Source organism: Chionomys nivalis, chromosome X (assembly GCF_950005125.1).
Source record: "Chionomys nivalis chromosome X, mChiNiv1.1, whole genome shotgun sequence".
In the NCBI taxonomy this organism is placed as follows: Eukaryota; Metazoa; Chordata; class Mammalia; order Rodentia; family Cricetidae; genus Chionomys; species Chionomys nivalis.
The window spans coordinates 135,063,391-135,079,335 of NC_080112.1; the positions used below are offsets into that span (position 1 = coordinate 135,063,391).

General features: G+C 38.4%; 1 protein-coding gene across 1 annotated transcript in view; it reads right to left on the bottom strand.

The window, feature by feature from the left end:
• Positions 1-15,945, bottom strand: part of Map3k15 (mitogen-activated protein kinase kinase kinase 15) — a 128,411-nt gene that overhangs the window by 43,961 nt on the left and 68,505 nt on the right. Inside the window, exons 7-10 of the mRNA XM_057759117.1 lie at positions 11,364-11,534; positions 5,953-6,065; positions 5,412-5,571; positions 1,331-1,481 (exon numbers count right to left, since the gene is read on the bottom strand). Coding sequence (XP_057615100.1) covers positions 1,331-1,481; positions 5,412-5,571; positions 5,953-6,065; positions 11,364-11,534 — 595 coding nt within the window. The remainder of the gene's footprint in view (positions 1-1,330; positions 1,482-5,411; positions 5,572-5,952; positions 6,066-11,363; positions 11,535-15,945) is intronic.

The following is a 15,945-nucleotide window of genomic DNA, read 5'->3' on the forward strand; positions in this document are numbered from 1 at the left end:
AAGTGGGGAAGTTGGGCCTCATCATATAGGGAGGACAAAAAGGCCTTCTTGAGAAGGTGACAAAATAAAGAAGGAAGTTACTGTTTTTGAGAGAAATAAGGAAGCAGACAGGGGGACCAGCAAGTACCAAGTATGTACATATGCAGGAAAATGAAAAGTGAGTGGCGTTTCCAAGAAACATTAGTTAATTGGTTAAGCATATTGGAGAGCAGAAAGGAAGAAAGGGAAGGAGGGAGAAAGAGAGCACATAGAGATGTAGGTGGAGGGAGAGGGTGCGCAACAACACGTTTAATATGATAAACCTAAGTGAAGCTTTCACAAGTGTCTGCTTTCTTTACTGATATGTACCTATCCAGTTTGAAACATTTTAAAATTAAAACAAGATTTTAACATGTATTACCTAGAAACAAAATAATTATAATCATTCCCAATAACTGCTTTTTGAGTAGTTAATGAAATTCCTATTAAAATCACCGATATCCACAAAGTATCAAGGCATAAATATGAAATACAATTATTGAAATTCAATTTCTAGAATATTTAGATATCTTACTTATAAAATTTATGAGATGCCTGTAAAACTGCAACAAAAACTAAATGAAATGCTAGTAGCAATTCTGCCTTTTCAACCAAGTTTTAAATATTAATTAGTAGCCCTGGAGGCAAACCAAAGTTTAGAAAAACACAGCTTTAAATTCCATGTATAACATTTTTTACAACAAGATCTTTTCATTTTTGCCTTACCATTTTTGAACTTTGAGCCAGATAATTTCTCTCTCTCTCTCTCTCTCTCTCTCTCTCTCTCTCTCTCTCTCTCTCTCTCTCTCTTTCTCTGTGTGTGTGTGTGTGTGTGTGTGTGTGTGTGTGTGTGTGTGTGTGTGTAGGAGGTGCTAGTCTACTTACTGGAAGACATTTAGCAGACTCCTCCCTAGTCCTTACACCTTAATGTCAGTAGTATCACCTCTTACACATAGTTCTAACAGCCCAATATGCGTCCTAATTTTGCCAAATGTCCCTTCAGTGAAACAAAATTACATTTAGTTGAGAATCACTATTTGAGAGACATGGGCACCTTTTCCCCAGAGATTAATTTATCATTTGCTGATTCCACAGAGGACTATTATCCAAATATTATAAACTGCAATTTTCTTCCTTTTTAGAGTTTTTAATAATTATTTAGTATGAATTCCTAGTCTCTTTGTTTTATCTTAAAAGATTGGGACTAGCAGTATTGCTCAGTGGTAGAATATTCGCCTAGTATGTTCCAGTTCCTAGGTTTGATCTCAGCAAAGGAACAAACAACCCTCCCGCCCCATTTAGCATATCTTACTGGAAATCTGAGTCCATTAGTAACTTCATTTGTTGCTTCAAAAATTATATCTAACCAGAAGTTAAGCCGTTCCTGCCTGGGTGAATGTTCTGTAATGGGTTTCTTGAAGCGCTGAATTAACAGCAAGTTCTGAACTAATGACCGCAGGTACCTGGGGGGAAAAAAATCACAAACCTCATAAATTAGATTCCTAAAGAAACTGAAAGCAATTCTAATCCCTTTAAAAGAAGCCTCCAAACAATGCCTTATGTACTTCAATTCGCATTTGTCACAAGTTCTTCATAAAGGCACTGAGCAACCACATAACTAGTCAGAAGAAATGCAAAGAACAGGCAAAATCAGTCCAGCAAAATTCTAAAAGACAGCTTTTTACTAACACCCCCATTTTAGTACATACTATCCAACTTTTCTTGGCTTTGTGTTTAAGACCAAACATCATTACGATATCTAATTGTAGAGAAAAACATGGGATAACTGTTTTAGAAAACAAAAGCAATTAGCTCAACAGAAAATGCAATTACAAAATGCCAATATGTCAAATCCATTTTTTTAAAAAAATTAAGTAACGTTTCTGTTTTAAGGTACTTTTAGAAATAGTATACTTGTAGGCCCATATTTCTGTATGGCACAAGAGCCATAAGCCCGGTCTGAGGTGGTCACGAACTCTGCAGACAAGCTGTCTCTGTTTAACAATAGCCAGGATGTGCTGCTCCTAATTTCTTTTGTTATAAATGTAGATCAACTGAGAAGAGATGTTGGCTGAAGAGTTAAGAGGTTTGGTGCTTCCTTCCTTTGTAATTTGGAGGGTGTCTTATAGAGATGCTAATTCATGGCCTATGTGACAGCTAGCATACTGGTAGATGTGGATGTGACTAAAGCCCATTCACCTGGTTGCCTAGGAGACAGCCTAATGTGTTTTCCGTCACAATTGATGTGATGATATATAAGGTGTCTGAATAATAAATGAGGGATCTTGCCCTTCCATGATGACCCTGTAAGCTGCGTCTGATTATTCCTCGCGACTCCGTTCTAGTCCCAGTTAGGGAAGATAACTATCTATGTTGGACCCACATGGGCTTCAACGTATACTGAAACCTGTATATCCTTAATTCAGTATGCTCTAATGACAATATCTTGCAAATCTATAGTATACTATCACAATCAAAATCATAGTATAGTATTAAAATCAAATACTGCCATTGATACAGTCAAGGTAGAGCTCATGTCCATCGCTATAAGCCACCACACCTCATGGTGTTGTCCTATAGTATTAACTACTTCCTCCCTGTGCCCATAACTCTCCCTCAATTCCAGAAACTACTTATCTAAACTTGTTGTCTTTTACTAAAAAAATAATATTATCAGGTACACTTTCATGTCAGGACACCTTGATTATGCCCAATTTGCTGTTGTCACTGAGTATTTGGAAATATAGTTGTTAGGCAATGGTGATTACAACCTCTCTTGTACTAAATATGAATGGTTAATATGAAAGCATCATTGTATTATTTGGTTCTTTGAGGATAAAGTTGGAGTAATCTAGAAAAGTAGACCAGTTAAGACTCTAGCTTATTTGTCTGGGTGCTTACCAGGCCTTAATCATTCAAAATTGACACATTCCACATATATGTCTGGCTCTAGTCTAGATACTAATACTCTTCTAAGCTCTGGAATATCTTGTCTGCTAAAAATGAGTTTTCCAGGGGCCTTAGGCCATTAGTTAGTCTGCGCTAACAATATGGTGGAAGCCTTGGCCCATGTACCATATCAGTTTGACCTCTGGAGAAGCTGAAGACTGATATTAAGAGCAGATACATGAACACTTTATACCTACATAATTAACTCTAATTTAAAAAGCTGCAAAGCTGCACATCAAGGCTTACTGAACTTTCCTAGCAGACAACATTTCACATCCAATGTCACATATCAGTGATGGGAGAATTATGCACCATGCATACTATTCCACTGAGAGATAGGAATTGGGAGAGGGTATATAATCTCCTCTAGACACATTTCATTGTAACAAGCCATAAAAGTGAGTATAATAACATTTCTGAGTTCTTTAAGTTCTTCCAGTAAATCCTAATCATCAGTCTGGCTTTTGGGTACTGGGCACTGTCAGTCAGCTCAGGTACTGATGTAAAGGCATTAGATCTAATCAAGGTTTCCTCTCTCTGGAGTTTACTCTATCTGGTCCAGTCACAGCAACATACTTTAAGATTAGGAAGCTGTGCACAGCAGCCATTCTAAGAGTATCAGGGACCCAATATAGTTGCACTCTTTAAATCTAAGAGAACCTCGAAAATGTCGATATGGTCTGAAAACCAAATGTTAGCTTGCTTCTTCTGGGGAGAATAGGGAAAAGTGGGTATGATTGAAGAAATTCCTACCCCAAGAATTCAACTGGTCTATTAAACTGCAAAGTAAGAGCTAGCAGGCAAACATGGGTCATTTAAAGTTTTTTTTTTTTAAAAAAACATGCAAATATAAGGTGAGCACTAGTCAGAGAATTCAAAATCTGACATGTTCCAAAACCCCAAAATTTTGAGTGTTGTATCTGCACTTCTGTGCTTATTACAGCATGGTTCACAGTAGCAGAACCATGTGATCAGCCTAGGTGTCCATCAACAGGGAAAACATGGTATACATAAACAATTGAGTGTTATTTGGGTATAAAGAATGAAATTCTAACATTTGAAGGAAAATAGATGGAACTAAAGATCATCAGGTTAAGCAAAATAATCCAGGCCATGGAGGAAAAATACAGGGAAATGTAGTCTTAATTTTCAAAAAGACTTGAAAGTAGAGGGGTACTGTTTTGTAAAAGGAAGAAGACCAGAGAGGAGAGGTAATGGGGCTGAGTACAGTCAATAAGTACATGATCATTCTTACAGAAGAATTGAACACCGTCCGGCCACTAAAGATCTACTTAATGAGACACTGGAGTTTGGGCATCACAATTTATGCTTTCAGCAATACAAATGATTCCAATGAACAGTAAAGATTGGAAACCCTTAATGCAGAAAAATACAACCTGTACCTGCTCTTTCTCATTCTGATAAACATACTTCATGTCTTTTGAGTAACCTTCTCTGCACAGTTAAATGGCTGACTCATGGGTTAATCTACAGCTGTTGCTGTGTCACCATTTTATTAACCAGTCTTTATTATTAGTCTTTTAGGCCCAATTTTCATTGGAGATGAACATCATTAAAGCCAAAAAACTGGCTTTAAAACTCATCAGGGTGCCACAGGAAGGAGCTGGAGTGAGAGCTTGTTACATGTAGGAAGCTGCCCTTAGAGACAAAAAAAGGGGGGATCTGTGTGACAAGGTTACTGGGGTATCCCATCCCAAAACAAGGGAATAGACCAGAGGCGCTCTCTGGAGGGTCTCATGGCTATGTAGAAGCCAATCTTCCTTGGAGATAAGGTCATCTGGAAGGGAACTGAGGATCAGCTCCCACAATGGCAGTGGCAGGCAATGTCTTCCTCAGTGGTCTTGCGGTAGCTGGGATAACCTAGGGCCAGAGGTCCTTTAATAGTATTAGCTGGCTGGGCTTCTATAGGAATGGGGGTACATTGTGGAACAGCCAGGCAGTATAGCAAATGAGGAGGATGCCAACACCCTCGATGAAGGTCAACAAAAGACCCTACATCACCACCGAGCCAACATGGCCAGCAGACTACTGAGTGTGGCCAGCCTAGGAACATCATTTTCTTGAGGTTCTTTTTCAGTTTTACTATGTGCTTTATCACAAAAGCACACACATACTAGTATTAAACAGCATTTTGCTCTTGAAGACACAATCTAAAAGAAGTCAAGATGACTGACAGTCTAGTCTCAGGGACAGAGCATGCAAGGATACATTCCAGGTGAGTACATCTGTCTCTTCCAACCTACACGTAAAAGCAATGACCCCTCAGAGCTGTTATGTCTGTCTTAGTTGCTTTAATGAAGAAACATTAAAATAGAAACAGCAGTTGTTGTTCTGCTGGTTTTTAACATTTTCTCCTTGAATGAGACATTTAGAACAGGTTCAGATGTGGAGACATGAGATTACTAGGCACAGATGGGACTTACCAAACCGGGGGCTTCAGTTTGAACAACCTCTCTGCTGCCTGGACAGCCTTCCCAATATCGCTTGCCAACATGCTGACGGTGAAGAACTGACCTACGTCCCAGTAATTGTTCATTTTCTCCAGGCTCCCTTTTCTTCCCAATAAACTGTTCAGCCGGACACCTTAAGAATTGGAGTTTTGATATCATGAAACATATCTTTCTAGTTCTGTCATATCATACAAGAATTTAGGAAAAGGATGAGCAGGCATTTTATTTGGCTGCTGTGTCAGGTTTGCTATTGTAAAGTAACTGAAAAGCAGCATTGGTTATTTGAACAGACACACACGCGCGTGCGCGCGTGCACACACGCACACACACACACACATCTTGTTGTGTAGGCCAGGCTCTCTGGAAGTCATTATGTAGAATAGGTCCCAGCCTCAAGGAGATCTACCTGCCTCTGCCTTCTGAGTGCTGGGATTAAAGATAAGTTGAACAGAACTTTTTAATGTTCAACTTGTATAAATAAATCATTAATACCTGCAATAATGAACAGCTTTACCTATTTTCCTTAGTTCCATCGAAGTTTCAAACTGTTGTCCAGAAACTATCAGTAAAACTGCAAGGTTAATTCCAGAATAAAGAGATGACTGGAGTTCAAACCCTTTGCGATACCTATAATTATAAAACCACAAAATTCTTATTACATTAAGTTATTGATTTAGAATGAAATGTGCACACAATAATACAAATGATCTTTTCATGAAAATACTTATTACTCTAATGTTTTATAGTTCCCGCCCCCTAATCCTGATGAACAGGTACATACAGCGTCAAAGTTTTAAAAATGGAACAGCAACACAGTAATTTACACTAAGAAGCTTTTAGTTTTTCTCCTAAGATATTTTGATTATAGAAGCTTGTATTGACTATATAAATAAGGAAATAAAATGAAAACATACAAAAGAAATTTAAACTGCATTATAATCCTCCAAAATGATCATTTGATATCTAAGTCTCATTTTAAGTTAAATTCCTCAGTGTATATTGGGTATTTTTATTTTATAGCAATAGCATCAATCATGGGTTATTTCTCTACATGCCATTTGCTTGCTTGCTTCCATTATCACAACAGTGAATCCCTTCTTCATGTATGACCATACTGCCTGAATAGCAGATCCTAAATGGCTGTCAATGCAAATGTGCAGGGGAGCTGAGCAGTAGAGAATTTACCATATTAGGATAGGGAATAAGACAAAAACTCTTAAGTGTACCAGTTTATAGGAAAAACTTTACAATTTCACTTTAACTCTCATCTTTATTCTTTACTAGATACAAATGTTTATCCTATTAGCAAGTATGACTACTATGATAAAGAAAAATAATTTATTCAATGGGGTTGAATACCAAGGATTTGCAAACTACGGGTGATTTTCTTTTCATTTATGGGACAAGAGAATTTAGGGACACAATAATTCCTAAAGTAAAAAGCTATCATTTAGTCAGTTACAATGTGGTTTTATGAACTTTGGAGGATAACACAAGTACCACCACATAGAGCAGGGGACAGCAAGAAAATCATTGCTACTCAACAGAAGTCCAACCTTTCTCTCACTCTTCAATGTTCTAAGACTTTAAAATTTCATATATCTTACTGGATCTTCCCATTGTTTTTCGTCACAATGAAAAGTTATACCAAAGCTAAACATGGTGGAGGTTCATGCCTCTATGATGCAGGAAGGTCATTTGTCAATAAACAAACTGCCTTGGCCCATTTGATAGGCTACCCCTTAGGTGGGTGGAGTAGACAGAATAGAATGCTGGGAGGAAGAGGAAGTGAGCTCAGATGCAAGGCAGCTCCTCTGAGAGACAGACGCCATGCTCTCCTCTCCAGAGCAGACGCGATGAAGCTCAGACCCAGGATGGACGTAGGCTAGAATCTTCCCGGTAAGCGCTCCTTGGGGTGCTACATACATGAACAGAAATGGGCCAGGCAGTGTTTAAAAGAATAGAGTTTGTGTGTCGTTATTTTGGGGCATAAGCTAGCCAGGCAACCATGAGCCGGGCTGTGGGAAGAGGCCCGCAGCTCTTACTACAGATGGCGCCCACGTGGATAACTGCATCCACAGAAAGCCTGAGAAAGCTTGGGAAAGAATAGAGTAAAGCCTGTTTTCTTGGTAGCAGCAATTTCTCGGGTCTGCTCTGCTTGCTAGAGGCAAGCAAGCGCTCTCATCTAAGAGAGGCTTCCTGACTCAGCTTCAGCTGCAGAACCCTGCAGCTCATTAAGAGGTCCTGCCATGAAACACTTAAAACGGTGTTGGTGAAAAGCTGAAGGCATGCTTTTCGGTTTTCAGCCATAGCAAAAAAAAAAATTGTGCTGTTTTAAAATGCTGGCATTCTGGTCCATCCTGCCAGGGCAAACTCTGACTGTTTGAGGCAGGAGGGCCAACTACAGAGAGAGGACTTGAATGTTGTCTGTGGATATAGTATTGCAGCTTATTTGCTGGCAAGGACCTTGAAACGCCACAGAGTTGTGGTGATAAACATGGCTACAGCCGGTACCTCAGCCATGAGGCTGGAAAGCTAAGGAATGGCTGGATCCAGTTGTCGAAGCCACGGCTTTCATCCTACTGATATTGCTTGGTAAATTAAAGACTCATGTGGTCAGAAAAAGAGAGAGAGATACAATAAAGAGAGATTCAAAGACAAAGAAAATTTCTAAATTGTTTACAGTGTGTTAAAAGTATATGCAGGCTAAAAGTTCTTAAAAAAATAAGGAAGAAAGAGAGCAGTTGGGTGTGGTAGTACACACCTTTAATCCCAACACTTAGGAGACAGAGGGAGATTGACCTCTGTGACTTCAAGGTGTGGTAGCACACGCCTTTAATCCCAATGCCTGGGAGGCAGAGACTGGCGGATCTCTGAGAATTCAAGGACAGCCTGGTCTACAGAGTTATTCCAGGACAAATATATACAGAGAATATAAAACAAAAGTAAAAATAAACAAAATAGAGTTAAAATAAAGCTGCACAAAGATGGAAAATACACAGAGAATCTTGATACTGTATGCTATTATGCTCTCTTTGAATTGTTTGAATGCTGAGGAAAGAGCAACAGATGCTGAAAGATATTTGTTTATAAATGCTGCTGAACTAATCCAAGATAGATATTTTCAAAATACCTTGACTTCAGAATTTGGATCTAAGGATATGATACTTTGGAAAAGAGTTTCTTCTTTTGTTTTCACAGAAGATGAGACACTGTGGATTGCTTCTTTGATCACGATATGGTATGATAGACCACGCCCTCCTGAAGGGTTGCTGTGAACACCCTTAAAAAATTGCTTCGCTCAACTGCCAACTGAGATGAACCTAGCAGACAGGTTATCCCATAAAAGACCCGAATAACAGCGCCCCCATTCAGCAGGAAGCAGTTTGGAGAGAAAAAACTGCGCCCATGTTCCCATATATTGTTTATAGGTTCTTTTACATTTCAAGAGGGAGATGATATAGATGTGAATAATTTGCATTGATATGAATCTTGGTTTACTGACATTAATTTAAGGTCAATTTTATTATATGTATATGTATTTCTGATATTGATTAAGGTATTGTGATTATGTAGTTCACCTAAAAATGTAATGTCTATAGGTTGTTAATGGATAATTATCAATAATAGTCAAGTTTGTAGTCATTTTAGTTAAGATTTTCTAGATGTGCATGCATATATTTCAGATAGGCATTCATCATATCTTTCAAAGGCTAGAGAATATGGTATTTTAAATGTTTTAATAACTTAGGGTTTTTCATGACAATGAGACACTCTGCTCCTGGCAGCACCAATCTACTTCAAGAAGAAGATGGGCATCAAAGAGGATCCTTATGGAGTTTGATAGCCATTTGGGCAAGAAACTGCTCTTGCCTGGACTATTGTATAAACTGGACACAAAGAACCCGCAGAGAGAGGACTGCTGAACTTACCTAAAGGTGAGATGATCTTTCGGGGTTCCTGATTCATGAAAGAGTCTGCGAGACATTCTGCAGGACACAGCAGATAGTGACTGAACTGCCTTTAAATTTCCTGCTTCATGGAAACGTCTCTGGATACTATGGACCTTTAGGCCGAAGATGGATGCCCCAACGGTACAGAGGAACTTTGGGTGACTGTCCAGGCAGTGAGATGTCTCTGTCATTTCTAGAGTTTAGAAGTTGCTTACTTTTTGTTTGCTTAGGTAATATTGTATTCTTCTGGAGTCTTTGATGGAGTTGAATAATAGATAGTTATAGTTATAGTTTTCCTTAGTTATGATAAAGATAAAATAGATGTAAATATTGTCATTTTTACTTGATAACTGTTTTGTTATATGTAATTTTGCTATGTTAAAGCCTTCCTTTTTTTTTGTTTAAACAGAAAAAAGGGAAATGATGCAGGAAGGTCATTTGTCAATAAACAAACTGCCTTGGCCCATTTGATAGGCTACCCCTTAGGTGGGTGGAGTAGACAGAATAGAATGCTGGGAGGAAGAGGAAGTGAGCTCAGATGCAAGGCAGCTCCTCTGAGAGACAGACGCCATGCTCTCCTCTCCAGAGCAGACGCGATGAAGCTCAGACCCAGGATGGACGTAGGCTAGAATCTTCCCGGTAAGCGCTCCTTGGGGTGCTACATACATGAACAGAAATGGGCCAGGCAGTGTTTAAAAGAATAGAGTTTGTGTGTCGTTATTTTGGGGCATAAGCTAGCCAGGCAACCATGAGCCGGGCTGTGGGAAGAGGCCCGCAGCTCCTACTACACCTCTATTCTCAATACTTGCAAGGCTGAGGCAAGAGATTTGCAGTGAACTCAGTATCAGTGTCACCCAACAAGTGGGCAAAAAGAGCAGGTGATGTGAGAGCACAGTCTAAGATGGAAGTTGAGTGGATGTCCCTCTCTATGGGTTCTAATGTATGGAAATGGTTGGGAATCCCAGAAAAATTTGTGCGCATAGGTGGCCGAGATACAGCATATTTCTCTACCCTTTTGCTTTTGGTAGGCCACATGACTTATTTTCACAAAATGTAACACAAGTGAGTTCAAGTGAGCTCCTGAAAATTAGCCTCAGCAGGCCTTGTAGCTCCCACCTTCACTTTAAACATCAGCTGCCAAATATTCATGGGGCCATCTTAGGGTTCCTAGTCCTGCCTAACCCTTAAGCCATCTTAGGGTTCCTAGTCCTGCCTAACCCTCAAGCTGATAGCAACTTCAGGAGTGAGGACCAGGATGGCAACTGCCTCAAAATCCCACAGAATCACAAGCCTCCAAAAAGTAAAATAGTTTTATTTTTAAATATCCTATTTAAAAACACAAATGAGGGGCTGAACTATTGCTCAGTAACAGAGCACTTTCCTATTATGCACAAGGTCTTGGGTTTGATCCCTATCACCCCCAAAATAAAACAAAATAAAATAAAATTTCAAAACACTCTCTCAGCCTTCTTTTTACCCTCCCTTTCTGCTTAACTCTCCCCTCAAGCCTTCACCAGAAGTTGATATCCTATATATTTTATTTGCTTGCTGACTTCTCTCAACAGCAAGGCAAGGTCCTTAAAGATAAGGATTCATGACTGTTGTGTCTGCATCTCCCATACAGAAAAGTGTCTAGTACAAAATAAGCCTTGAATAAACATTTGTTAAATAAAGACAGGCAGATATGAATAGCTCACTGGGAGGATGATGCTCAATGGTGGAAAGGACAACCGGCAGAAGTACATGATGCCTCCTTTCTCCCGAATGAGTGAATGAATGGGATAAGCATAAACAACAGCAGGAACCCATTTCTCACAGCTTTCTCTCAGAACCAGAAATGTGAACATCCCTAGACCACATATATTTCAATAGTTTTCACCGTCAGTTGGCAAGCATATATATGCACTAAGGAAAGTCCTGGCTATTTAGCCTACATGGTTCTGCTCTATGCAGCACTGCGTGTGCTATTTACCACTCAATGGCACTGTCTCTGCTTGCATCCTCTTCACAGCCTGAATCCAGGAAGATGTCCTTGTAGATCCTCCCACACAGGCAAAACATGTCAGGAGCTGGGTGATCACAGTTTTGCAGAACTTGGAGCATGACCTGAAGAGCCTTCTCACGGTCACCCGTGCTGTTTCTCCTGAAAAATGTTATGAGATCATAAACATCTAAGTTAAGATGTTTATATATATATATATATATGCATTTGTTCTGCTCAAAGGACAAGTACTCTAAGATTTCTTTTTCCCTTTTCAAATGTATCAACTACTTAAGAACTGTGCCAGAAAAATCTCATATAAAAGTATAGTCAATTCCTTTCTTGATTTTATTCTTAATATACCAGAAGAAGAAAAGAGGAAAAAACAGTATTAAAAAGAGACTTAAGAGCCATTGTCAATCAAATGCAATATATAAATGATATCTAGATTCATAATCAGACAAATCCACTGTAAAAAAATGTAAGACATTAGAGAAATGGCTTGGTGGTTACGGGCACTTACTGCTCTTGCAGAGGATCCAGATTTTGTTCTCAATACCCCATGTCAGGTAGCTCACAACCGCCTATTACCCTAATTCCAGGGGATTTAACACCCTCTTCTTGCCTCTGCATGTATCATGGTGTTCACATATACAAGCAAGCAAAGCACTCATAAACATAAAATGAAAATAAATCTTTTTAAAAAGTAAAACTGTGAAATTATGAACACTGATATTAAGGAATTGTAATTAATTTTAGCCATGATACCATATCTATAATTATTTCATAAAAGCACCCTTAACCTTGATATATCTGTTGAGGAAATGGAATATCTTTAATTCATAATAAAATCTGATCTTTGAGTAGAAGAAAGTGAGGGTTAAGGTAAAATAAAAATTTGCTTTTGCAAATTTATCTATTCAAGTGAATAAAGGGTATGGAGATTAATTATAATGATGGTTAGTTTTACATATCAACTTGACTTTGCTAATGGTTTCCCAGAGACTTGGTAAAAATATCATTTCTTGGTATGTGGGAGAGACTGGCATTTGAGTCAATAGATTAAAGACCCACTAGCACCAATGCTAGTTAGCACCACTAACACACTGAGGTCCAAGTAGACCAAAAGGGCTAATCTCAATCTATTTTTCTCCTTCCCTCCCTTTGAGCTATGAAATTATCTTCTCCAGCCCTTAGACACTGAAGTTCCTGGTTCTAGGTTTTCAGACTTCAGGAATCATGTACAGTGGCACTCCTAATTCTCATGCCTTTGGACTCACTGAATTCTACCACTAGTTTTCCTGAGTCTGCGGCTTGAAGGCAGCCTATGATGGGGCTTCTCAGGCCCTACAACCACACGAGATAATCTTAGTAATAAACGCTTTTGCATTTCTATTTCCTCCATCTTTTTTAGACATGATCTCACTTTGTAGGTGTAGTTGTTTCCAGAATTTACTGTGTAGACGAGGCTGATGACTCAAACTCATAGTGATTCTGCCTTTGCCTTCCTAGTGCTCATATAAACATGTGCCACCATCCACCATACCAGACTCTCTGATTTCTCTATTTCCTATTGCTCTTTGTCTATGAAGATCCTTGCCTATAATTACAGTATTCTCCAATTTTTGAGATTTTACATAAAAATTAAGATAGGCAAGCATCCCGACTTTAACAATTCAGCTTCTTTTTTCAGGGGAGGAGGGAATTCTTGGAGACTGGATTTTTCTGTAGCTTTGGAGCCTGTCCTGGAACTAGCTGTAGACCATGCTGGCCTCGAACTCACAGAGATCCTTCTGCCTCTGCCTCCCGAGTGCTGGGATTAAAGGCATGTGCCATCATTGCCTGGTTACAATTCAACTTCTAGAATTTATAATATACAATTTTCTCAACAAGTTTTGAAAAGTACTTTTGTTACGGCATTGCTTGTAATAGTGAACAATTGGAGATGGTTGTAAATGTCTGTTGACAGAATGAACAGATAAATGTATAACAACCAAGCTATGTAATACAATGCAGCCCTTAGAAAGGAATAAATACATAATAATATAGAATAATATCCATAATGTTGTATGGAAAAATGCTAATGAAAAGCACGATCCTGTTCTTTGAAATAAACACTACTAACACAGATGTTCATGCAGATAGACAGAAACCTGGAAGGATACACATTAAACTCTTTAGAAAACTCTCGTGAAGATTTATATAAAATGGTAGTCTTTATGCTTTGTTAATAACCAGTCTAGTGAATCCTTTAAATATTTTGTTGGGACATGTCACTCAGCCCAAGATGAACTGAAACCCAGTATGTAGTCCAGGCTGGCCTAAACCTCATGGCAGTCCTCCTGCTTCAGCCTCCAAAATTCTGAGATTGTATCTACTACACTCAGCTTTATTCTAGTAAAATCAATAAAGAAACTATTCTTAAATTTTGGTACTTTTATAGCAGGTTTTTAAAAATGTTTTCTTTCCTAAAGACATACCTCAAAAACTTACTTCATCATCTAAGAAGACAGAATAGTACCTAAATAGGCTTTCTCAACTGGGGTTCCACAATAAAATTAAACCCTAGAGAGCATTATATCATTTGTATGACTAGTTTATAAATTCTTCCAAAGATGGTACATGACTAGCCCCACTGCATACTCAGGAAAGAATTATTCATGTCGTTCACTGGATGCCATGGGGTATTAGGGTTTATTTCTCTTGTTGGGATGTAACTCAGATTGAGAAGGGCTAGTGTAGATATTTGGCATCCTTTTGGGAACCTGTAAAAATTAAGGCTGTTTTTCTACTCTATATTTCTATATTCTACCTTGGTCTTGTTTTTAATGCATTTGCGTTCCCACTCTCTTTGTCATAGAGTATCTAATTTACCAGGCTGCAAATCAGACTTCTTTTTCTATAGCCTACCATGATATTCTTTAATTCTTTAACAGATACCAAACCAACTCAAATTTACTAAAGCATCTAGATAACTCCTAACGTCTATGGTAAGAATGTGAAAAATTATTAAATTTCTATACCTGTTACTAGACAACTTTTGAGGGATGAAATATTCAGGATTTTCTAAGGAATGTACTTAACTCACCTAAATGCTTTCAAGTTGGGCTACTTTTTTCTGGACCAGTTATACTAAAATTTCCTTTTGAGTTTTTAAAATTATTATTAACTTGAACTTACCCTTGTTAAAACAAAATGTCTTTTGAATAAACACAAATCAAATCAAACACCTGAAAAAATGAAAGCCAAGAGATTTTCAGCTTAAAAGCCAATTTAAGACAGGCACTAAACAGCTTATCCCTTTACTGGTTACTAATCAGCTTTCAGATCTGCTTATCATTTTCAGATCCCAAGTATCCAGAAACAAGCCCTACAGATAAAAACTTCTGTGTTTAATCAGTCAGCAACGTCAGTTTCTGACACTAAGGACATGTCACGACGAGAAAATAAAGATAGTGGTCTTAACCTTATTAGACATACCTAGGGGTCTTTAAAAGTCCTGGAATCCACTGTGCACACCAGATCAGTTAAATGTGACTCTCCAGATATGACACTTGCACATCCATGCCTTTTATCCTGCACATTCTGACTCAGTATGTCTGCACTATTGCTAAATCTATGTAACAATTCTCAGTGCTTGAGCTGTCTGATCATTTGATCCACATATGCATTTGACCTGTGTGTGTACATGACAACTGTGGCTCCTTTTTCATTCATTTGAGTAGCAGGACACTGCAGTCACCTGATTATCCTCTTACTGGAGCTTGGTTACTACTTATATCTATCATCTTAACAATGGAGATCTCCAAAGGCAAACATTTGGCCCTTCTCCTCTGTATCAAATACATTAAATCTCCTCATAGTACAATCTAGTTATAACCCGAGTTTTCAAACCATCTATGTTCTGACAACCATCAAATTTCTACTTCTGGCTTAGATTACCCCCCAAACTTCAGATTTATATCTCCACCTGAGCATACCCTTTGCATGTCTAATCTCTCAAATTCAATACATCTAAAATTATTTGATCACACTATCATAATGGTTTTTTTGCAGCCTTCCTCATCTTGTTCAATTATTAGGATAAAAAATAAAATTAGTCATGCTTTATGTCCCCTAATACTGTTCTATTCATCAAACAGATGCCACTGGTTTTTATTTCAAACCATATCTGAAAAATCCACTCCTCATGACTTCCACAGTTAGCACCATGGCCCAAACCACAGTCATTCCCCCTCCCCCTTCTCCCTTACTTCTCTACAATGTATTCTTAATGCAGAAGTCATTGATCCTGCAACAATTTTATGTCAGGTAGCAGGTCCAATCTATCTTCTCCTGAAGCAAGTTGATGTATTACTGCATCCCAGCACTCTAGAGGCTAAGGCAGGAGGAGTATTGTAAATTTGAGGCCTGACTACACAATGAGACTTTGCTTTAAACAATACAACAAAAACTCTCCAGGGACACTTAGTTTAGAAAAGGTATCATTTTCTAAAAATGGCCTCCAATACTTTCCAAGATATTGTAGTTAGTTATTTCTTCAATCTCATCTCTTACCACCTATACTCCCCAT